This window comes from Opisthocomus hoazin, chromosome 2, assembly GCF_030867145.1.
Source record: "Opisthocomus hoazin isolate bOpiHoa1 chromosome 2, bOpiHoa1.hap1, whole genome shotgun sequence".
NCBI classification, from domain to species: Eukaryota; Metazoa; Chordata; class Aves; order Opisthocomiformes; family Opisthocomidae; genus Opisthocomus; species Opisthocomus hoazin.
In genome coordinates, this window is record NC_134415.1 from 58,161,196 (window position 1) to 58,185,395 (window position 24,200).

Below are 24,200 nucleotides of genomic sequence, written 5' to 3' on the forward strand. Positions count from 1 at the left end.
TAGCGGGTGTCCTATCAATAATCGCTTTGAAAAAGTCCTTTGACTGAGACTTGCTGGATTCTCTCACTCAGAGTCAATGAGAATATTTTAGCCATCTGTACGCCTGATATTTACTACAGCAGGGAACAAAAATCTCTGTATTTTCCAGCCAGCTTAGGTCCAGTGTGGAACATCTCAGTGTTCTTTTGGCTCCAGAAAATATCCTATTATGGTTACCGGTTGGGTATTCCTGCTTTATATTCCATGGAACAACAAGTATGACGCTTATTATGGCTTTTAAAAGCCTCTCGTGCAATATTTACTTTCTTTTGCATTAATCTGCTTTTTTTCTCAGCAACCAAAACCAAAGCCAGTCTATAAAGATGAAAATGTTCCTGCTTCAAGCAGGAAAGTTTCGAGTTTCGTGGTTGTGAACGTCAGCACCAGACTTCCAACGTGACATGCAGAGCTGACGACCCAAATTATAGGCCGCTCCAAGCACAGAAGTTAGAAAGACAGCCGCTCCCCTCTTTCAAAAACTCCTCTGCATCTTTTTGGTTTCTTCAAGAACAAGTTGTCGATGACGGTACCTATTTTCTTGCTGTGTTTACCCAAGCCCAGATTTGTAAGAGCCAGGCGGGCAGCACTACCCGGCTGGACGTCGAGACCGGCTTGGGTTAGGGCAGGGAAGACGGCCCAGCCGGACGGGGCAGGCTCCTGGCACGCAGGCAGACTTGTGAGACGCGGCTTTCTCTCCAGCCCTGCCTGCAGCCCAGGCGTCAAGCGGGGTCGGCGCTGACGCCTCGTTGCAGTTGCTCGGTATCTCTGAAAACCGTGTGGTCCCTACATGCAGATAAGGAGCTTAACTTTATACCCTTTGCTTTGAAGCACTGGCACTTGTTTAGATGAAAATCTAAAAGCTGTTGTAGCTTTTAAGACCGATAATAAGATTTTATCTCTTGATCATATTAGATTAGGCTGAGTTTTATATTAGATTGAGTTTTCCCTAAATATTTTGGTGAGGCTCAAATGCCTCATGCGAGCGCCTTCGTCAGCGGTGTGTCAGAGGCAGCGAGCAGGAGAGGCCGAAACGCCCCGGCAGCCGGCCGGGCACGCCGAAGGGCAGCGAGGATTCGACGGGAGCGGGCCTGACCTGCAGCCAGAGGCACGTTTTGGTGGGTGACGACGGACCGTTGGCGGCTCCACTCCCTGCCTGCAGAGACGCCAGCCCGCTGACAGCACCCGGCGCTGCTCGGCGCCTTTCAGCCCGCCAGCCCGCTCTCCATGGCCCATCGCCGCACTGACCGCTGGCAGCTCCCAACATTCGCCTTCTGTTCGGGCTCCCCGCCCTGGCACCATTCGTCTCCCCCCGGGAGAGAGAAGAGAACGACCGCACCCAGCGTTTCGTCGCGGCAGACAGACAACGTTCCCGCACCGCGGCGTGCGTGACGGGGCACGGCCGCATCGCCCTGAAGGAGAAGCGGGCGCGGAGCACCCAGCAGCCGGAAGCCCCGCGGGGCCCCCGGCCGCCCGCCGCTGCAGCACCGCGCCGCCCCGCAGCCCCCGCCGCCGGCACCGCGCCGGGCCGGGCCGCGCCGCCCCGCCCCTCGGCTGTCTCCGCCCCCCGGCTCGGGCCCGGCCCTCCCGGCGGCGGGGCGGCCGCGCCGCTCTGCCAGGAGAGGCTTTAAGCGGCAGGTGCGGGGGAGCCGGGCAGACGCGCAGGCGGCGGCGGCTGCTGCGGCCCGGCGGTAGCGGCGGGCGGACGCCTCTCGGCTCGGCGGGAGCCGCGGCGGAGCGGAGCATGTCGGTGGCGACCGGGGGCAGCGAGGCGGCGGCGGCAGCGGGCGGCGGCGGCGGGAACCGCGTTTTCTTCCAGAGCCCCCGCGGCGGCGGCGGCTCCTCCCGGGAGGACTCGGTGTCGGCGGCGGCGGCGCAGGTCCAGCAGCAGCGGCGGCAGCAGCAGGGCAAAGTGACGGTGAAATACGATCGGAAGGAGCTGCGGAAGCGGCTGGTGCTGGAGGAGTGGATCGTGGAGCAGCTGGGGCAGCTCTACGGCTGCGAGGTGCGGGGCCGGGGTGGCGGGGTCCTCGGTACCGCCGCAATCGTGTGCGTGTCCGTCCACCCCCCCCCTCGGCCCCGGCACCCCCCTCCCGCCCCGAGCCGCGTTTCGGCTGCGGGCAGGGGAGAGCCGTCGTCGCCACCTCCAAATGACATTCCCGGCCCCGGTGCCCCCGTCCCGAGGCGAGCGGCCGCCCTTCGGGGCTCCGCGCACGGAGCGGCCCCTCTCCGCCCGGGGGAGGGGGCCGAGCCCCCCGGGGGGGTGCTTGGCCGGGAGCCGCTGTCCCCGCAGCCCCCCGGGGCGCGGAGGGGCCCTCCCCGGGCTGGGGGGTGCCGGTCCCCGTTAGGAGCGAGCGCTCGGGGAGGCCGCCGGAGAGAGGAGGAGGAGGAGGGGGGAGCTGCGCGGGGGCGGCTGCGGGGGAGGGAGGGCTCCGGTGCGGGTACGGTCCCCGTGGACCGGGGTGGGTACGAGCCGGGAAATCTCGGTAACGTGAGGATCGTTAGGCTGAGAATCGGGGATGGGGAGGGGGGGGGGAGGGGGGATGTTTGTATGTAATTTAATTTGTAGATACCAACCCTGTTTTGCTGTTGCTCTGGGCAGAAAGTGAGTGCGGCCAGAATGCATTTTCTCCTGTTGGAGCACGGGTGAACGGGAGGATTTCTCAAGATTATTCAGAGGAATGGTGACTGTTATCTTCCTCAGAGAGGTGACAGTGGTGTAAGCAAAGGCAGTACCAGTAGTTGGTTTTGCCAAAGCTTCGTTAGAAGTGCAGACCACCCAGTGCCCTACCTCCCTGCCACTTCAGGTATTTTACTGCTGTAAAGGATCGAAATGTGAAGTCTGACGTGAGGTTCACACATGCTTTTCCTGTCAGTAGTCTCATTCACTTTTATTAGAGGCTTCTGAAGTGAGATTTTTTCTTTTTCTGAAGCCGAGATGTGAATTTTGTGGCTAGCGTCTCTGGAGCCAACATCTCGCCCCCGGGCTCCTTGGTATTCTGGAGCTGGGAAGGCAAGAGCTCGGCAGTCCCTGAGGTGTGGATGTCTCGAGCGGATGTGAGGGCCTAAATAACCAGGCCTGAATATCTAGCACGTACGTACTACAAATGTTTAAAGAAACTTCCTTTCATCTCAAAACCAGTTTATCGGCAAATTTGTCAGAAGGACTTGCCCTCATAAAAAATGTGCATGTGACAAGTTAAACCTCCTTAACTGCTCGCATCCATGAACTAAGGGAAGGAAAGATACAAATGGAAGCTCTGGTTAAAAATAAGCAGTTGTTACTCTCTGTCTTGGTGTGACTTGCCTCTCCGGCCTTGTGATTTGTTAGGCCACATAGCCTGTAGGCTGTAGGGATTTCTCTGAGGTCAGAAGTACTTACAGCTGTTTGCATGAACTGGTGATTTTGTGTCTGCATGAGCTGGTTAATGTAGTTAGTAGCTGCCCTACTGGATCTATTGCCTCTGGTTTGACTCTCATTGTTCAAAAACACCAGGCCTGTTTGGGCCGTGTGCTGAGTGCTTTTGACATATGGGTGTATTTCTGTATGTAAGAAAGGATGTGACAGATGGGACCAAACCAAGGTCCAGAGGAATTATTGCTGTTCTCTGTAGTATTCGAATAACTGGCTTGCTGGAAGAAAAAAAAAATCATAGAATGGTTTGGGTTGAAAGGGACTTTGAAGATCACACAGTTCCAACCCCCCTGCCATGGGCAGGGACCCTTCCACTGGACTAGGATGCTCAGAGCCCCATCCAGCCTGGCCTTGAACACTGCCAGGGAGGGGGCAGCCACCGCTTCTCTGGGCAACCTGTGCCAGTGCCACACCACCCTCCCAGCAGAAAATCTTTCTTATGTCTAGTCTAAATCTACTCTCTTTCAGTTTAAACCCATCGCTCCTTGTCCTATCACTACATGCCCTTGTAAAAAGTCCCTCTCCAGCTTTCTTGTAGGCCCCCTTTGAGTAATGAAAGGCTGCTATAAGGCCTTCCTGGAGCCTTCTCTTCTCCAGGCTGAACAGCCCAAACTCTCTCAGCCTTTCCTCATAGGAGAGGTGCTCCAGCCCTCTGATCATTTTTCGTGGCCCTCCTCTGGACCTGCTCCAACAGGTCCGTGTCTCTCTTGTGCTGAGGGCTCCAGAGCTGGATGCAGGACTCTGTGTGGGGTCTCACCAGAGCGGAGCAGAGGGTCAGAATCACCTCCCTTGAACTGCTGGCCATGCTGCTTTTGATGCAGCCCAGGTTATGGGTGACCTTCTGGGCTATGAGCGTGCATTGCCAGGCCGTGTTGAGCTTCTTGTCAACCAGAATTCCCAAGTCTTCCTCCTCAGGGCTGCTCTCAATCTGTTCACTGCCCCGCCTGTGTCTGTGCTTTGGATTGGCCCAACCCATGTGCAGGACCTTGCGCTTGGCCTTGTTGAACTTCATGAGGTTCTCACAGGCCCACCTCTCAGGCTTGTTAGGGTTCCCCTGGATGGCATCCCTTCCCCCCAGCATGTTGACTGCACCACACAGCTTGGTGTTATTGGAAAACTTGCTGAGGGTGCTCTCAATCCCACTGTCCATGTTGCTGACAAATATGTTAAATAGCACCGGTCCCAATACAGACCACTGAGGAATGCCACTTGTCATTGGTCTCCACCTGGACATTAAGCCATTGACCGCAACTCTTTGAGTGCGACCATCCAGCCAATTCCTTATCCACCGAGTAGTCTTTCATTCTTTTCCTCATTGTGGTTGCTGCCACTGACTGAAATGGGAGGTCTGCTTTAGAAGGATGCTTCTCTAGTAAGATGGGGACTATATATGGATGCATAAAAAGAATTTTTTTGATGATTCAGTTTCTAAGGTGACTTTTATGGGAAAAAATGGTTTGACACAACAGAGGAAAATGTTTTTAGCTTTGAAGGTTGAGGGCAAAATGTTTTAAATCTTCTGCTCTTCTTTGCTGTTATGCATTAACTCTAGCCAGTGTCACCAAGGATGACAGTAGTGAAAAGGTCAAGCAATTAATATGCTATCAAAATAAAGATGAAGATGTGTGATGAGTGTAGTCATTAAAGACAATAGCAATTTAATGCAAGATGCTTTGCTTGAATCTGCTTGAATTACTTTTAGGCTTCCAAATATAGCTCTTACGCTGAAACTTAATCACCTATGTAGACAGTTAATAACCCTGTCTGAAGGTGGGTTGGGGGGTTGGGAATCGCTCCCTTCAACTTCTGTGAAGACCACAACTTCCTGATGTGATGACACGTAAGTTCTGAAATGATCTGAAATCTTGAGAATGGCAGAAACAGCCATCGAATTGCTAGTCCTGGAAGAGCTAACCAGTGTCTACCCTGGTTTGGAGCTCTGTTTCTGAGGAGCAATGCACTCTGTTCCTGGGAAGGGCAGAAATAAGTGGAGTGTGCTTGCAGTGCAGTGGGTGCACTGAAAGTCTGCAAGAAGACCTCGGTGTCTCTGTTGGACTGCATAAATGTAGTGCCTGCTCACTGTTTTCCATTTAAATAATGGTTTATATTAAATGATCCTGAGATTAATCAGTAAGTGGATACTTGCATAAAAACTCCCTTTATTCAAAGCTAAGCGTGTATTCATAGTCTCTCAAGTGCTTGCAAATTAAGTCAGCTATAAACCTGTCTTGGCTTGGTGACAAAGTTTAGGAGATGAGGTTGGGAAGTAAGGAGACAGGTTTGTTTTGTGTTCTTTTTGTAGTGGATCCTGGTTTTAGTGGTACAGTTCTAGTTTTTAAAAACTGGATGCTGAGCACAATGATGGAGTTGAAGGGAAGTGGTTTAGAAAGAGCTCTTTGAGGCTATGTAAAAATAGCTGATGACAGATCTGTGATACGAAGATCAGCTTTAGAGAGGTTACTTCCTCATGATGTGGACTTTAGGGATAAAACCCAGCCTGAATGGTAAAGGATTACCAAGGTAGAAAATTTTAGTAGGACCAGAGACTCTTAAGCAGGATTTGTTTGGCACCAGAATCTCAGGCTAACGTCCTCGGGTCAAGTGCTTCAGGTGAGTGTCAGTCCGGCTGTTTGCTCCTGGAGCTGCTTCATTAGAAAAATGAAGTCTTATAACCTGTCTGTTCTGGTTTCTGTGAATGCTGCAATGGAGGTGGTGGTCACAGATCAGTATGTGGAAAACGCAGCGTCCTAACTGTGGGACTTGAACTGACTTCAGTGTTGACCTTTACTAGGTATCTTGTTTCTAAAGATGGTTTCTCCACAGATGCTTCGTGTTTTAGGCTGAATCCATTATTGGTTAAGAACTGCTAAAAAATGCTGTGTAGAACAACTTACATCATCACTATTCATTCCCTAACGGTTTGCAACTTGTAGTTCAGCATGAAAGTGATGACAGTCTGGTTTTCCAAATGTATGATCTACGTTGTGTACACCTGCCGAACTTGTGCAACTTTCTCTATGGAAGTAAAAGGCCACTGGATTTGTCCCCAGAAACCATTCGACTTTGCAGGTGAATTACCGTGCTCAGGGGTCCTGTCTACCCACAATTACAGCATTTGCTATAAATGGCAGAATGCTGATGGAATGAGTGCATTGAGGGCACAGCATTAGTAAACGATGTAGAAAGATTTTGCTTGTGCTGTGGGTTTGTTGCTGAGTATTTTTAATGCAAAGACTTGCATGTACAAATCAAATGAGCACTTATATTTAACCTTTAGACTGCAAAATCTTAAGACTTGCTTTCTAATATGATATATTGATGAGCTTAGTTGGATAATCAACTATTTTATTAGAGTATGTTCACTCATGTATGGAAATCAGTGCTTGGCAAAGGATATGACTTTGGTCTGGAAGTAACAGGGAATTATGTACAAGCTTACCCCTTTTCCATTACCCTGTAATTCTGTTTAAAAATTCAGCGTATGAGAAAATATAGCTGGAAGAACTGCCCATAAAAGCCGCTCAAGCACTTCCTTCAAGAGCACAAAGCCATGCCAGACTGAGAATTGTCATATGTAAAAGTGTCTTCCACCTCCTGATATGGGTACTGCAAGGACAAGGGTGGTACGAAGCTCTGAAATGGAGAAGGCATTTCATGTTGGCAGGGCCAGTCTGTGGCCATTAGTTTTTAAAAAAACAAAGAGGATATTGGTGGGGTAGGGGAGTGAAGGGAGCAATTTAACTTGATCCTGCATGGATTGAGCTCCGTTCCCCTGGATGCTCTGTGACTGCAGTGCTGGAGAACACCCTCTCTGGCTGTCTTCCTGAAGCTGCTGGGATATGCTGTAACAGTGACAGCTTGTCCCTAATATAGCATCAGGGAGTCTGTCGGTCTGTACACACTTGGGTTTGAGCTGGCTGGTGCTAGACAGGAGAAGACAAAAGGAAGGCCTTTGCCTAGGCTGGAGGGAAAGATCAGAAGGAAAAACTTCCTAGCCTTCCCTTTCCTCTCCTGTTGCGCAAATGTTTTGGCTGCAGTGGTAAAGCTAGTGGCGAGAAGTAACAGGTGGGCTGAGGGTTGTGGGGAGGGCGAGCTGTTTGTCTTGTCAGGCTTTCTGAAAAGGATGGATTTTTGTAAGAGGGGTTCTAAGCACTTAACCTTGAGCTCTGAACAAATTAACTGGCTTGACTATAATTTAAAAATATTTTTTCAATACTGAATCTAGTTGCAGACTGATGGGTATTGGTGGTCTACCGACAGCAGTGCTGCATGTGCTGAATAACTAGATGGCTGTACAGGGTTCAGCCTGTTCGGTTCCGCTGTGTGTTGTGATTTGATGGACTCGGTTACACCTGTTTCTCTCCCTGCTATTTGGGACTGTATGTATACGGGGCACTGACCTTCTGCACAGTACAGACCGTCTTCTGCAGCCCACTCACTTACAGGTCAGTGGCTCTGCACACCCCGCAGAGCAGATTCTGTGTGTCTGAGGCAGTTGCCATGGTTACCAGTGATCTGTTTTGCTCTGGGTTTGGAAGAATGATGAATAAAATGGTGCAGGGACTTTAGGGCCAAACACTACCCTCCAACCCCCACCCCAAACATCCTGTCCTTTCCAGAAATGCCTGGTCAGCACGCTGCTAAGGCTGCCATGTAGTGATGTGGACCTGATGGTATGATCAGGTATGACTTATTCCTCAGGCTGTGGTGAGGTAATGTTTGACATTCATTATTCTCAGAAAGGCGTTTGGTAAGGAATTTCACTGAATAAAACACTACAGAAACAAACTGTTGCTGACTGACTGAGAATAGAATCATAGAATGGTTTGGGTTCGAAGGGACCTTGAAAGGTCTTCTAGTCCAACCCCCCTGCCGTGAGCAGGGACATCTACCACTAGACCAGGTTGCTCAAAGCCCCATTCACACAGAATCACACAGAATGGTAGGGGTTGGAAGGGACCTCTGTGGGTCATCTAGTCCAACCCTCGTGCTGAAGCAGGGTCACCTACAGTAGGTTGTAGAGGACCTTGTCCAGGCGGGTCTCGAATATCTCCAGAGAAGGAGACTCCACAACCTCCCTGGGCAGCCTGTTCCAGTGCTCTGTCAGCCTCAGAGGGAAGAAGTTCTTCCTCATGTTCAGACGGAACTTCCTGTGCTTCAGTTTGTGCCGTTGCCCCTTGTCCTGTCACTGGCCACCACTGAAAAGAGCTTGGCAGGCATTCAACCTGGCCTTGAACACTGCCAGGGAGGGGGCAGCCACAGCTTCTCTGGGCAACCTGTGCCAGTGCCTCACCACCCTCAGAGTGAAGAATTTTTCCCTTATGTCTAGTCTAACCCTATCCTTTTTCAGTCTGAAGACCTTACCCCTTGTCCCAATACTACACACCCTTGTAAAAAGTCCTGCTCCAGTTTTCTTGCAGGCCCCCTTCAGGTACGGGCAGGCTGCTAGAAGGTCTCCCTGGAGCCTTCTCTTCTCCAGGCTGAACAGCCCCAACTCTCTCAGCCTTTCCTCATAGGAAAGGCCTCATAGCCTTTCCTCATTTCCTCCAGCCCTCCGTCTTCGTGGCCCTCCTCTGGACCCGCTCCAACAGGTCCATGTCTTTCCTGTGCTGAGGGCTCCAAAGCTGGATGCAGGACTCTGGGTGGGGTCTCACCAGTGTGGAGCAGAGGGTCAGAATCACCTCCTTCAACCTGCTGGCCACACTTCTTTTTATGACGGTTGGCTTTCTGGGCTGCGAGTGCATGTTGCTGGTGCATGTCCAGCTTTTTGTCCATCAGTACCTCCAATTCCTTCTTGGCAGGGCTCCTCTGACTTTCTCTAACTTGGACTAAGATCTGGGAAATGCTATTTCCATGTGGACTCCTTTCCAAATGGAGCAGAAGTGGAAGTAAACTGAGAGGGCTCTGGGAATTAGAGTCACTCCTTAAAAGGATGCAAGTCAGTAGGAAGCGTAGTAAAGGATTTCTTTCTTTAGGAAATCGAGTATTACAGTCTAGAAGCATTGGAGTAAAGTACTTGGAGGTCCATCAAGTTGCTTAGAAATGTATTTGGATTATTTCTTTTGGACAACTATTACAGAAGTCAGATCTCCACGCTGTACACCATGAACTTTGGAGCACTCTCTTGAGGTCTGGGATGCTGCTCATATACACGTGTCAGCTGAAGGGTTGCTGTGATCCGAGACCTACAAATGACTCGGGCAACACTGGTGTAGCAATCGCAGAAAGGCATGTGAATCCCAAGAGTAGAAAATGGGAAGCCCAAAATGGCCTATAAAGTGCATGTTGCTGTAAAACAACCCTTGTAAAATGCATGCTGCTGTTTTCGGAGGAGGAGTGGGTTTAAGTACCTGTGAGGGTGCCAAGCGCCTGATGGCGGTGGGGCCAGAGCCTTTTGTCTCTAAATGCGCTTCTTAAGCTCTGATTTTAGGATCTAAAGACCCTAATCTAGCAGGGAATGTACTGCCATTCAGCTACTTCCCTCCTTTTTACATGCGAAGTTTGCACTGCATCTCAAAGGAGTTCAAGAAAATTATTTTTCTACTTCTTGAGCTTCGTGTAGTCTGGATGTCATTTCTGCACTGGTCATGGTTCATTGTTTTATGTTAAGTAGCAGCAATGTTCTTGACTTGTAATTCAGAAGCTTCGCAACATGAATCTTCATCTTCCATCAGCTATTCCATAGCGAATCTTTTGTACTTTCCCTGTCCGTTCAAGATTCAACTGGTCTCTCTGCTGACGCTGTAGGTGTGGTTGTTTTATAACAAGGCAAAGAAATAATTGATTGCTTACATCACTTAAATTTTTATAATTATGCTCCTTATAAACAGTGTCTTTCAATTGTTGTGGCTACAAGGCTCTTCTGCCTTTAGGCAAATTGCTTTACATAGAGTCAGTGCTTGATTATCCAGGGTCACAAGGGTGGGGAGGGGGTGGAAGAGAGAGCATAGATACGGTGGAAAAAACCTGGATTAAAAAAAAAATTGTAAACTGTGCTGCAAATCATGCAGTGAACATACAGCTGCAGGGGGAAGAGGAGAAATAGGTCTACTTACTTCTCCCACTCAAGTTCATCACACACTCATCTACACTGCTTTTGGACTTGAGCCTAGCTTGGATGTGTCTGTACTTGCAGCACAATTAAAATACAACATGGATGATATATCCATAGGTAGCTGAGAGCTGGTTACGTTGCACTTTGTTGAAGACACTGTGCTGAATTGTGCACTGTTGGTCCCTTCCCACTCTGTGGGAATACAGGGGTAGATTTCTCCCATTATTCTTATAGCTTTGCATTAGCTGATCTAAACTGCACCATGGAAGAAAATGCCTGAAACAAATAACCCTGTGTAAATGAGGGGAAAATGAATTTCGTGGCACATCTGCCTCTTTTTAAGAGGCATAGGGAATGTTTCTAAATAGGCATTGTATCTAAATAAAAAGATGTTCTACTTGAAGTAAGACTTCATTTCACAAGTAACGTGATAGTTTAGGGTTGTCACAAGACGAAACTAGTTCTCCATTGGTTCATGCCTTGCAAAGGCTGGCTGAACTTCTGTTTGTGTTCTGGTAGTTCTCCTTTTAGATTAGCTTATGTCCAGCCACTTAAAAGGCACTGTGCTTGGCCCCAGATCCAACCAAAAGACTCTGGACAATTTTGTAGTGCCTATTACTGTAATAAAATGTGTGAAGCAGTTCTCAGAAAGTACAGAAGATGCTGGTGGAAAAAAAAAATGCCATCCTGTCTCTAATCTGTTTCAGTCTGAATTATGGTCACCTTGTCTCCTGTCACCATGGGTGATAAAGTAGCAGCAGCAATATCAATCTGTTCTTCCAGCAGCCTAGTGCCTTGCCTGCAGTATAAGAAAGCTAAGTTCTCATTTTTCCCTTCCTTTTATATTTGCCTTCCCTACATCTAACTCCAGAAACTTCTATTTGGCAGCGCAAATTGAGTAGGTTAGACATGGCCATCCATCTGTGTCACTGCAACTTTTGGCTGCCTGTCATAAAACATTGGCAGTTTCTTTTACTGTCCCCCTGTGTGACACATGGAATTATGGAAGTCAAGATTTCTAGCAGTTATTAATGTTGGAGAAGGGGTGTGTGTGTGTGTAAAATCTTAATTGTATGCAGTCCATACATCAGCAGTATGACTGTATTTCAAAGGTAGAGTAAATTTAGCCTGTTTAAGATCTTGTTGGAATAAGGATTCGTTTGGGCAGAAGTACACACTGAAATAAATCAAATCTTCTTTGAAGTGAAAAGTATTTAATCTGAGGATCACATTTGAATAGCAGAACTGTTACTTCCCCCCCCCCCCGGAGCATGATATCTATTCTAGGAACCAGTTCAACATGGTATCTTAAACTATTTTTGCGGAATGCACAGATCACAGCCCTGGAGGGCAAGTTGTGTCTTTTCAATCCGTGTGATATTTATCAGTAGCACAGATATAGTGGATCTAAATCTAGAGAAAAATCATAATATGTACTCTAGGTCTTTAATTATTAGAATGCTGGTAGCTTGCTTAATTCAATGTAATATGCTCAGCACATGGAGCGAAGCTGGTACAAAAGACAGCGTTAATTTAAAGTGGCCTAATGGTGAGTAAGTAAATGGCTAGCTTGTGCAGTGGTGCTGCTCCACAGGTGACACTACCAATGGTGGCTGAGTTCACCGTTCTGACTTTACTGCCAACAAGGGGATTGCATGCTTCAGTCCTGTGCGTTGGACTTCATAAAGGCCAATGATGCCACCATCAGTGCCTAATGAAAATCCTCTTAGCAGACTGTCTTAATAGGATTACTTTCCGGACACACAATTGGGGAGGATCTCCTAGGTCATGGGGTCTGCTTTCTCATTTGCAGATAAGCTCTTAGCATTTGATAACGTTTTCTAATGGAGTAACTCAGTTATATGATGCTTCTTTCCACATTATTTCATAGATATAAATATACCTTTTAACTGTTTTAGACAGTAGGCTCTTTCCCACCCCCTGCATAACATATAGAAAGACATAGATGAAAGACCAGTGCTTGCTTGGGATGGGCTTGCCTGGACTTTCACTCTGGGGTGAAGTTTAAATAGACTGTAAATGTACTTTACTGTCTGTCCCTACTCTGGGCATCAATGGGTTCAAGTGATGACCACAGTAGAGGGGCAGAAGTATCAAGACAGTGATTCTGTGGTAGGTCACTTACTACCTTGTAATAAAATCTGTCTTTTGAGTAGATGTCTGCAGACTCTGGGAGAAATGTACTCACTAATATTTCATGGAATTAATTTACCAGTACTTGGATAATAGATGATGTTAGCTGCTCAAGATCCAATCTTGCTTTAGCACTTGAATGATAACTTCTTTGAAGTAGATATCTAAATTAACTCTAGCATGGTACAAATGACTTGTTCTACTTTAGGTGACTGACAAATAACATTTTGATACATTTACTTTAAACACAAAGAATGCCTTGAGCTTTTACAATTGGTTGTTTTAAATTGTAAAAGATAATACCTGAAGCACTTTTTTTTTTTTGTTAGAAGTCTGGATGTTCTGGAATAAATTCTTTTGGTGTTTTTGGTTTTGTTATGCTGGTAATAATCATGCCATTTTAGGCTTACTGTCCAACTCAGTATTGCTGTTTCAGGTGCACTGAGGCAAAACTACTTAGTCTTCTAAGAAAGTTAACAGAACTCCCAGAATTTGGACTATGGCTGAATTCATCCTCTTAATGTTGAAAATTGAATCCTCTCTGAGTGCAGACACTATTGTGGGGAGGAGCACTGGTGGGAACTGGCTCACCAGCAGTCAGAAACATCTCAGCTCTTAATCCAGCTGCTGCTGTAGTACTAGTTTACTAGTCTGCTTAGCTAAAGATTTAATTGACTTGCTTATAGGTATCCAGCTGCTACTTGTTTATCAAGACCAAACTCATACACAGATTATTTGCTTTAGTGTCTTGAAGTAATTCTGATAACCAAAGGATGTGTTTATTGGAGGAAGCAAGATATCGGTCCTTCACTTTATAATCTGGAGGCTGCCTTGCCTCAGGTTGCCTGCAACAGATGCTTCCAAGACTACTTCTGTAAAAGCAAACATCTAAACAACCTCTTCCCTTTGTCTTCTTTTCAGGTAGGTCTATGAGCACTTTTTTTAAAGTTCATACAGATTTCACCTTAAAATATGTAATGTCTATATGAGTTATAGTTTGCAGTGCATTGGATGTAGCAAGTGGAAGGAGGCAGGAGAACATCCATGAGAATCTGACAGTGAGAAGCACTGGAATCGAACAGGGTCCCATACAGTCTTTAGCACCCTCCTCCCAGGGTTTGTTGCCCTTGATGGGATAGTCACGGCAGATTATACCACTTGCTAGATCTGGAGCTGTTAGGTGAACTTGTTTTAAGGATCCTTCAAGCTCGCTTCTATCTTTCACAGTCCAGGGACTTGCCTGGGGGAGCAAAGTGGTGTCTCTGGTCCCTGGGGAAGAGAAGTGTCTGCTTTTAAAGCCTGTCAGAACTCCTGTTTATGTTTATTGACACCAGTGGACTGGGGCCAAAATACATTGACTGCCAGTCCCTGGCCTGCCTGCTGCTCAAAATCAGTTTCTTGGGGGAGGGAGAGGTCTAGCAGTCATCATTGTGTAGAGCACAATGCTGTGCCCAGGCACCGCTCGAAGGAATGACTCACTGCAAACCATGTCTCCACATCTCTTAGAGTGAATTTCTTCAAGAAGATTACGTTGCTCCTGGATTTCGCAGGATGCAAGAGCACTGGTTTTGGTAGCACTGAATAAAACATTTTTTTCCCCTAACAGAAGGCAGACTTCTTGTCTCCCATGTCAGGTCTGAAAGGACCCAATACTTCTGACTAAAGAAATATTGACATCTGAGAACTCTCTTATTCCACACAATAACAATTTAATTGGCTGATGAGACAAAAATGTGGTGAGAAGACCAGGAGTGTCAGATACTTGATGTACCCATACTGTATGACTTTTATTGCAGAAGTCAATTTACACACAGCTTCTCAACACAGAAAAAATCAATACTGGAGACTAACAGATTATTTTTTACAGGGCTGCTGAAGCTGAGGTGAGGAGAGCCGTTTAGAGGCCTCGATATCTTATGTGCTCTTTCTTGTGTTCTTTCAAGCGGTATGATGGAATAATTAATCCTTGAAGTGCCCCAAGAGGCAAACCAACTTAATTGCACTACTGTTTAGCCTAAATTCCCAGTGTGCAGAGGACCTTGCGTTGATCTTGTTTGGTCAAAATTTTTTCTTAAAATCTATTCCATGAGTCTCTTTCACCTCTTAAAAGAAGAAAGCAGTTAAATCTGTCAAATTTGACCTTTCGTGGAGTGGTCTTAGTCATCTGAGGGTCATGCTAGGAGACAGTGGTACCACTGCAGTGTGAGTGAAGGAGAAAACTGCTGATGAGTCTCAGGGCTCTTCTGAAGTGCTAGGTCAGCACTTAGGAATTGTGAGATAGTTCTGTATGAGGTTTATTCCTTTCTGAAAGGGAAATGGATCTTTCCAGAGGCTAGAAAGTCAGGTCCAAGCATGGCATGTGCTTTCCAAGTAAAGCTGCATTAGTGTGGAAATGGAAGGATGAGGTGTGGTAACGTGTAACTGTAGAAAATGCCCTGCATGTTCCTTCTGTGTTGCCTAGCTCTGGAGCTCAGAGCACACTCAAACTTTACTTCCATGTAGTGCAGCTTGCTCTCAAACACCTTTTTTCTTTCTTGAACAAGAAGTCCTCTCTTCAGCTTCTCTGGCTCCCCATTGGCCTCCATGTGGTGCAACAATACAGTATGGGCTTAACTGTTACGGTGTTCTTCCCATGTGCAGAATTATGTACAAGTTGCAGGGAAGCAGGCAACTAGGCTTGTTATCTGGAGGTGGAGAGAGACCTGCTGTTGTGAATCAGGCAGAGGTAGGGATGTCCTGTGACTGCGGTGTGGAAAGTCACTGGTGTAATCCTCAAAGTGTCACCATTTAGAAATGATGGGTTAACTTCCTGTGCCTTTCAAGGGTGACTATGTAACAGTGATTTAGTGTACAACATGTATTTGCTAATAAAAACTGTTCCTGCCCTGTGTGAAAGTGGATAATGACAAAAAACATGCGTCCTTCCTATCTGCTTTGGCGTGTTTTGTTTGCTTCCTTGCCAATTCTGCTATAGACTTAGCAGGTCCTGTTTTTCTATTGAGAACACAAGGCACTTGCTCTGGAGATAGCACTTGATTTTTAACAAACGTCTTGCTGAGGTTGGATCGGTGTCGTGGGTATGGCTAGGAAATGCCGAATGCTTCTCTCTGCCTCTGCTCAGTGTAGTTTGTGATCAGTGCCTCTTCCTTTAGCAATTTCACGCTCCAGTGATTCCTTTAGACTTCTGTAGAGATACACAAATTAGACAACAATTCCTTAATGAGTGTTATGGATATTTTTGGATAAACTGAAGTTGTTTTGACAGTGCAGTTATGAAAACAGTAAAATACCAGTCTTAGTATCAGAGAAGGCTAAATGAAGTCTGAACCTTACTGTGACTGGATGTCAGTTACTTCTCTGTGCTTACTAGTGACACTGCAGTTGCAGAGTGCAAGATTCTTTACTTTCTCTGCATAATGAGCAGAGGTGTGTTTTTATTTTTTCAAAATTAACCTTATGGCTGCATGGAATGCCTGATGTGCTGTATTATTCTTGGCAGTTCTTTTTGGGGAACAGGTATTTTGGTGTCCTAAAATCTTTTCCCTGTAATCACATCTTCTCGCCAATTGATTTTATTCTGTGTTGTGATAAAGATGATAGAAAGCTGCAGTCCTTGTAATGGGGGAATGACTTTTATTATCACAGCTATAGGCACCATGAGGTGTAGAGTCCTTAAAATTCATAATCTTATGGCATTTGGCCTTGTATTTCTCGTGGTGCTTGTTTTCCATAACTTAGTAACAATGGCATGAATCCCAGAGAACTTGCTGCTCCACCTCGTGTCTTGCCCACACCCCCACCTGCTGGCTACATCCCTGCTTTTACTGCCTGGGGCTCTAGGGTAATTTACTCTCTTAGGATGCATACCACAAGGACACATCTCCTACTTTGAGAACTGCTCTGAAATTTAAGTGCTTGAGAGGATGGAGTGGTTGGGAACTGTTTTGGGAACCCTTGTCCTAGCAAGTGCAAAGGCTGCAGTTGTTGATAGGGCTCTGAGGAGATGGGGATTTTCCCACCCTTCCTCCATCTACTTCTCCACTGTCAAGTGGAGATCCAGTTCTGTGCCAGCAAGTTCTGTGCTATCCTACACATGGTATCTTTGACTAGTAGAGAACAAATACTCCTCTCTCCTCTAGAGCTTGCTTCCGCCTGTCTCTGTTAGAGGCGATAGAAGGATGTCTGCTGCCTCTGAACCAATGGGAACTGCTGGGTTATTAGGGCCAGGTACAAAGAGATTGGAGATGCAAAGGAGAAAATGGAAAGTTGGGTGGACCTGGAGAGGCAGAAGTAATGTAGAGCTGCTAGAATGCATATAGAAAGCTTACGGTGGAGCATGGAAAGCAGCTCTGTGGAGAGGGACCTGGGAGTGCTGGTGGATCACAAGTTGACCGTGAGCCAGCAGTGTGCCCTTGCTGCCAAGAAGGCCAATGGTATCCTGGGGTGCATTAAGAGGAGTGTGGCCAGCAGGTCGAGGGAGGTTCTCTTCCCCCTCTACTCTGCCCTAGGGAGGCCCCATCTGGAGTACTGCATCCAGTTCAAGAAAGGTGAGGAACTACTAGAGAGAGGAGGACTTGAAGTACAGGGCTACGAAGATGGTTAGGGGACTGGAGCATCTCTCCTATGAGGAAAGGCTGGGGGAGGTGGGCTTGTTTAGCCTGAAGAAGAGAAGGCTGAGAAGGGGACCTTAGAAATGCCTATAAATATCTTAAGGGTGGGTGTCAATAGGATGGGGCCAGATTCTTTTCAGTAGTGCCCAGCGACAGGACGAGGGGCAATGGGCACAAACTGAAGCACAGGAAGTTCCGTCTGAACATGAGGAAGAACTTCTTCACTCTGAGGGTGACGGAGCACTGGAACAGGCTGCCCAGAGAGGTTGTGGATTCTCCTTTTCTGGAGATATTCAGACCCCCCCTGGACAAGGTCCTGTGCAGCCTGCTATAGGCAACCCTGCTTTGGCAGGGGGGTTGGACCAGGTGATCCCCAGAGGTCCCTTCCAGCCCCTACCATTCTGTGACGGTAGGCTGCCTGCCTCATCTCTGTTTTTTCCATGTTATTTCTTTCACTAGTGTGTACTTCTGATCCAGATGTATGTCTCCTTGCCTGAACTCTGCTGGCTTGCTCCTAGCAGCAGGAGTATGGGCAGTAGAAGGTGCTGGTTTGATGAATGGAAGTAGTTATTCAGTAGCCTGCTTTCTTCCTGTGCCCACAAGTCCCTGACCCAACTTGTGCCCTTCTGTCTTTCTCTTCTTCATTAAACACTTACAGAAATATTCACAGTAGTGGAAGAAAGAACTTCAGAAGTCAGGGATTGTAGGGACAATGAGATTGACAGTAGTTTGCTACAAGTTTGCTTCTCTTGCTGTAGAGATTGCTTTTTGGAGAAGTGGGTGCTAGAATTTTGTATTTAGGAAAATTTGTCTGAATAATGTTAAAAGCAATGCTGGTGTTGGAGAGTCCACTGGACGTGGATTAGGGGGAGAAGTATTAGGATCACTATCAAAAACTGCTGCTGTTTCTACAATTAAGTGAGGTTGTCTGTACTGTAACTCCGAAGGCACATGATGTACCCAAACGCTTCTAAAGAACTTGTCCAATGCTTTTTGTAACTTGTGCATCGGATCTGGGCAAGTGTCTTCAGGTATGCTAGTGCAGTTGCTACCTCACTCCAAAGACCATTTCACCCACTGGTGATAGGCTTGTAAATGGCTTTTCCTCAGACTTTTCTGGGCTGTATCTATTCAGTAAGATAAATTGTTGATGACCGTAAGGAGTTTCTCATGGAATGGGAACCAGCAGGTCCAAATGTCTGAGGTACAGGCTATAGCAAAAATGAAATAATAGACAGTTTTGAGCTGATGTTCTGCACTCTGCACCTCTTAGAGGTGTGTTATGGGGCAAATTTCTCATAGAAGCAATTTTCCACTCACCGAGCCCAGCTTAACACTTACTTAATTTTAGTACTCTAGCTATGGTAGTGTTTGAGACTAATGTTGAAAGACCATCATTTTTCTAAGTGACCTGCTCACCCTGTCATATTGACATCTACTGCTATTCCAGACTACCACTATTTTCTCATCCTTTTGACTTTAAAAAAAAAAAATCTTTACAAAAAGGCAAAACCTGAACTATACATGCAATTATTTCCACAGTGCTGAATAGGAGCACTAGGGATGTGCTTCTGAAACATTGCAGCAGACTGGCTGGCTATGCCTTGAAAAAGCATGTTTCTTCCCTTCTGATTTTCACAGCTTCAGTGTTAAGCATAAAAGCAATGAAGTTAGAGTATGTCTGACTCTGTCCTCCCACACTGGACTGTTTTTCATGTTGCCTCTATCCGGTATGTTTGTTTCTTTTAGCAGTCAGCTTTCTGATTTTTTTTTTTTTCTTTTTTCTTTTCAAGTGGTCAGTTAGCAAATCAATGGGAAGAAAGTTGCATTAAAACCTAGCCTGGGAATTTCTTGCCCTGAAAGACAAAATACACAGACAAGGCAGAAAGAAGGGAAACCATTAGTGAGTTAGCGAAGACTGGCTCGCGGAGGAGCTGTGCGCAGCGCAGTTGGCTTTCACCTCTGCTGCAGTAGATGAGGAGTCTTTGCTTGCTGTAGGGTAAGGAGAAGGGGAAGAATAATAGCAAGTGGAGGGTGTGTGCTATAGGAGAGGCATTCATATATGCAAAGACGTGCCGGTTTGGCATTACTCTGGCTTAGTGTTTGAAATGTTGCAGGAAATGAGACATGGAGTGGGAGCTGGGGGAGAAGGAGCGTGATCTCTCCTCTTCTGATTTATGAACCCTCCCTTCTCAAGTCTTGTCATGCTCAGGGTGGAGCAGCAGCGATGCTCAAGCTGACTTCTGGTCAAAACATGACTGCGGAGCACTGGTACTGCTGGCAAGGCTGGCTGGCAGCGAAGGAAGGAAGGAAAGCCCGAGCACCCTTGAGAGAGGAGGAGGGCCAGTAGCAGCCCCGCAGCTGGCTCCCCAGGGCCGGGCGGGAGGTGTCTCTTGCTTGCACTCCGCTGAGGGTGCCTCTGCCGCTGGCTGCGAAAATGGCATTTGGCGAGGGATCGGGCTTTTCACCGTTGTACGCGGTGGTCTCGCAGCGCTGTGTGGGGCCGCAGAGGCTCAGGCGCTGCGGGCGGCCCTGGGCCTTGTTGCCGGTCGTGCGGTGTGCTCGTGCTGCGCCTGGGCCGGGCAGCGGGCACCTCCCGGGGACGGGCCGAGGCCTGGCTGGGGCGTGGGCCCACGGGTGGGCCTGGCTTGGGGGGGCCCGTGGCTGGGCAGGGCTGCGGGGAGCTGGAGGGTGGCCCTGCTGCAGTGTCACTGGGCCAGGGGCTGGTGGCCATGGGGGCTGGTGTGGGATCCTGGGCCACGGGGAGCTGGGGCAGGGGCAGTTCGGGGGCTGGCGGTGCCCCCGGGGGCCTGGCACTGAAGTGAGTTTGTCTTCTGGGACTGGCTTGCCTGTGAGCAGAACACGGTTTAGGACGCATTCTTAGAAAAGCCTTTAGTCCTAGGTGTTTCTTAAGGCTGTCGGGAGCAGATGTGGGAAGCTTGGCCTTGCGGGGAGGGCTCCAGGTCTGGCGAATGGGCTGTAAGGTGGGGGTGTGAGGTGTGCCAACATGTGTGTCGGAGTCAGAGCGTTCGAAGAAGTCGGTGCAGACCCAGCTGTGTTGCCATGACCAGAGTGGCAGTGTGGACCCTGACAAGAAGGTGTGCATTGCACTATGAATTTAGCTTTTCTGTAAAGATTTCTTTTGTGAAGCGCCTTCACTCAGCCATGAAACCCATTTAAATGTCAGTTTCTGGAATGATGTTTCTTATCTTCATTTCCTCATATCACAGCCGTTTGATACGCTGAAAGATTTGGCTTGCCACACGCTCTTGGTGCCGAGGATGAAATAGCTGCACAAGGCAGAGTAGGGGAAGGGAAGGGCAAAGAGAGGACAGGCAAAGCTCCGAGCCTGTGAGTGCCGTGTGGAGGGGCAGGTGGAAGCCCCTGGAGAGAGGTGCTGCTGGCGGCCCTGACTGCAGTCCTGCTAGGGACTGGGGGCTGACCAGAGGTATTAAAAGGAGGAAAGATGGTGAGAGCCCGAGTACTGTTTCTGATCCAGTATTCCTCCAGAAGTCAGCCGTGCAACCCCCTCCTGCCACTTTGTCATGGAAGTGCAGTGGCAGGTAACACATGATGATAAGAAGTATAGGAGCTGATGACTTTTCAGGTTGTATCTTCATAACATTCAGAGGACTGTCTGACCTGCAAACATTCACGTGGGTAAGAGAAAAAGGATTAAACTTATGAAATAATAGTTTCTTTGCAGCAATGTAAGCCAATCTTGGATGCTGCTGTGTTAATGGTGCCTTAAAGAAAACTATCAGCAGGCTAATGGCAGTTTTGAAAACAGAAACTTACCCTGCTCCATCCTATTCATCTCCAAAGAGATGAACACTTCCAATACTAATGATCCATTTAACTGCCAGTATTAAACACACATCTCAAGAAAAATTATACGCAATTAAAAAGGAAGAAGCCTGTTAATGTAACATTGAGGCTGTGTGACTAAGGACAGTCAAATAACTGGAAGACAGATTTTTAAAACTGAGGTTAGTTTTAATTTGACTCTTACATACTTTTATTCTTCCCGTTTCTCAGGTAAATATTGACATTGCTTTAATTCTGAAGCACAGTCAGTCTCAAGTGCTCAAAGGTTAATGAACAAAGGCTCAGAACTAAGGGCTAGATAAGTATTTCCTCCACGTCGGAGGTGGAAACGATCACGTTATGACTTGCCCAACGCCACACTTAGACTTGATGGTAAGATCTGATTGTAAGGTTGCTGGACTCATTCATATAGTTTGATTGCAAGACTACCTTCATTCACTATGTGTGATTCCTGTTTCCTAAATGTGGAGCTCTTCACTCTTTTTGAGAACACACTTGTGAATTGTAAGCTTCTGCAAGCGCTGGGTATCAGTCTTGTAGTGTATGCATGAGTTTGGTGTTTGGCTTATTGCTTCTATGTGCACACAAGATAGCCGTGCGTGTAAAACACAGCCAGATGCAGAGCAGGTGGGCTAACCTGGGCTCCCAGGCCTGGTGCACTCACAAGCAGAATGGATCACTGTGTACCTAGGCACTTCAGTCCCATATGCCTGTTGCTAGGACTGCCAGTGTCTTATTCCCATAGTTTTTTTGCTGCAGTAAACTGAGCTGCTCTTTATTTTTCTAGTGAATTGTGGGAACTTGTCTGTCCTTGGGGCGGGTTTTGAGGGGGAAGGGAGGAAGATATTGTGAGAAGGCATCAAATGACTGAAATTGCTTTAGGGCTGTAATCAAAGGGCTATAATCATCAAAAGGTGGAAGAGTACCAGCCCACAAGTAAGTGGGTTTTTTGCCTGTGGCTCCAAATAGGCAAGGGCAGCTGGGAATGGGGTGCTGAGTGCATGGTGGACTACTTGTGTGGGTAGGAGCTCATTAGCAGCAATGCAGGAGTAAAGGCCAAAGCTGACTTGCTACAACAAAGCGTTAAAAGAAGGCCAGAGTAGTTTCTTATGAATAAAAAAGTCAAACAAGACAGATATTATTGCCTTGGCTGCTAGAGCCATGTGAAGATGCTTTGATGTAATAACTTTGGCCCAGTGCTCAAAACAACTCTTACCACCTGAGCCAGATTGCCAGGTTGAATGTGTATATAACATAAGCTACCAAGCTGTGCTTACCAAGGGCTGAGTAATTTTTAACTGCAGATTTAATTTACCCTCGCTTGTTCCTCTGTACGTTTGGAATCTTCCTTGCAGATAAGCTCCTCAACCAGCTGTTACTTCTCCTTTGGGTCTATCTGAAGGATTTCAGGATTTCACACGAATATTCCCCATTTGAGTGCATGCATCCTGGATTCTCTTCAAAAAATACACAAAGAACTACTTTCTATAATTTGTTTATTTGTTAAGAACAATAACATGCAGGAACTTAAAAATTAACCTGCTTTCCTTACTGTCTTTGCATAAGTAGTCATCCAGAGCTACATCTGAAACCACAGCAGGAAGTAAGTTCTGGACTGTGTAGAAACAAGGTGATACTGATGTCCTAATTTTTCTAATTAAGTACGTAATTGTTTAATTCCTTTGGGTTGGAAAATAGTGTTGCAGGTTTTGTGTATTTTGGTTGTGAATATTCTTGTGTTACAAAGTCTCTTATGACTTGGCTTGCCTTTATTGAGTGGTAGATGCCAAAGGCACTGTATGAAGGACCTTCAACACTTTTAAAGTGGAATACACATAAGAGTACTCAGCACAGCTGATCTGCTTGCAGCTGTAGGTAATGGGGTTTTTAAACAAAGGAATGTTTGATATGTTCAATTTAAGTGAGTGGCAACAGAATCTGCCACCATCTTTCAACACTCTGTTCCATAGGCCAGTTCAAAAGCTTGGGTTAGACTCTTTCCTGGCCTTAAAATTCTCCCTGGATGCCTGTATTCTGCTGTGCTTCATGGCCAGGCAATGGCTGCTGCACTTGTTCTATATTCAGTAGATTTTATCCTGTGCACTCTTCTTATGGAAGATAGCACTGCTTATTGTGAATGTAGGATTTATTAGGGTCCTGACTGCTGTGCTTGGCACCGTGTGTGCAGAACTGCACCCTTTGTGCTTTATCTAAGCTGTCTGCCTGCGGAAGGAATAGGGGTATGTGTACCTTCTACAGGCTGTGAAGATGGGTTTGAGGGGGTTGCTCCATCTTCTCTCTTCCAAGCCATCTAGGTTTGGAATAATTTGAGGAGGGTTAAAAGTAGCTGTTTGGTAGCTTTGGGCAATAATGAGAAAGTGGGGTCCTCAAACAGTGTCCAGATGTAGCTGCTTAGAAACATCTCAATGTGTTTCCCTTCTTTATTTTCGGAAAACAGTTCTCCCTCCCCCAATCCTTTGTGTTGTCTTTGAGCCAGGAGATGGTGACCTCTTAAATGTCCCAAGCTGTCCAAGCCCTCTGTGACAGGAGCGAGTCGGACATTTCTTAAGCTGTTGCTCTGACAGCGAAGTTTGGTAAATGGGCATGCAGGGGTGGAAAGTGCAGTTACTGCTGCTCCTGGGGGAATTTGTAGTGTCTAACCACGTGCTTATTCTGGAGACATCCTGAAAGTGGTGAGGTGAACTTTAAACTCTGCTTTCACTGGCCATTTGAATGATTAAGCAGGCTAGCACCAAGTGAAGGCTGGTGGGAAGGAGCTGGTGATACCACCTTGTGCTGACTGGTACAACCCTGTGCCAGCCAGTGCCGCTTCCGAGCTAGGCTGAGAATGCTTGACTTGGGTTTGCTGGAGCAAAGCCTGCCTTTAGAGGTTGCATATGTGTGTAGCCCAGCTCCCCTTAGTTAGAGGAAAAAGTCTATCCAGGAGGTTGGATTCAGGCCTACTACTGCATGAGAAAATGCTCATGCTGCTCCTGTGTTTTGGCATGGTCTGACCAGCTCTGGAAGAGCAATAATGTTTCTTTAGCATTTGAGAGTGTCAGGCTACTCATCCAAACTTAATTTGAAGCTGGGTATTCTATTG

General features: G+C 47.1%; 1 protein-coding gene across 1 annotated transcript in view; it reads left to right on the top strand.

Moving 5' to 3' along the window:
- The first annotated feature begins 1,620 nt into the window (after nt 1–1,620).
- The window catches only part of PPP1R14C (protein phosphatase 1 regulatory inhibitor subunit 14C), a 54,070-nt gene continuing 31,490 nt past the window's right edge, over nt 1,621–24,200 (top strand). The window contains exon 1 of the mRNA XM_075446401.1: nt 1,621–2,041. Within this exon, the coding sequence (XP_075302516.1) occupies nt 1,781–2,041 (261 nt within the window). The 5' untranslated portion in view covers nt 1,621–1,780. The remainder of the gene's footprint in view (nt 2,042–24,200) is intronic.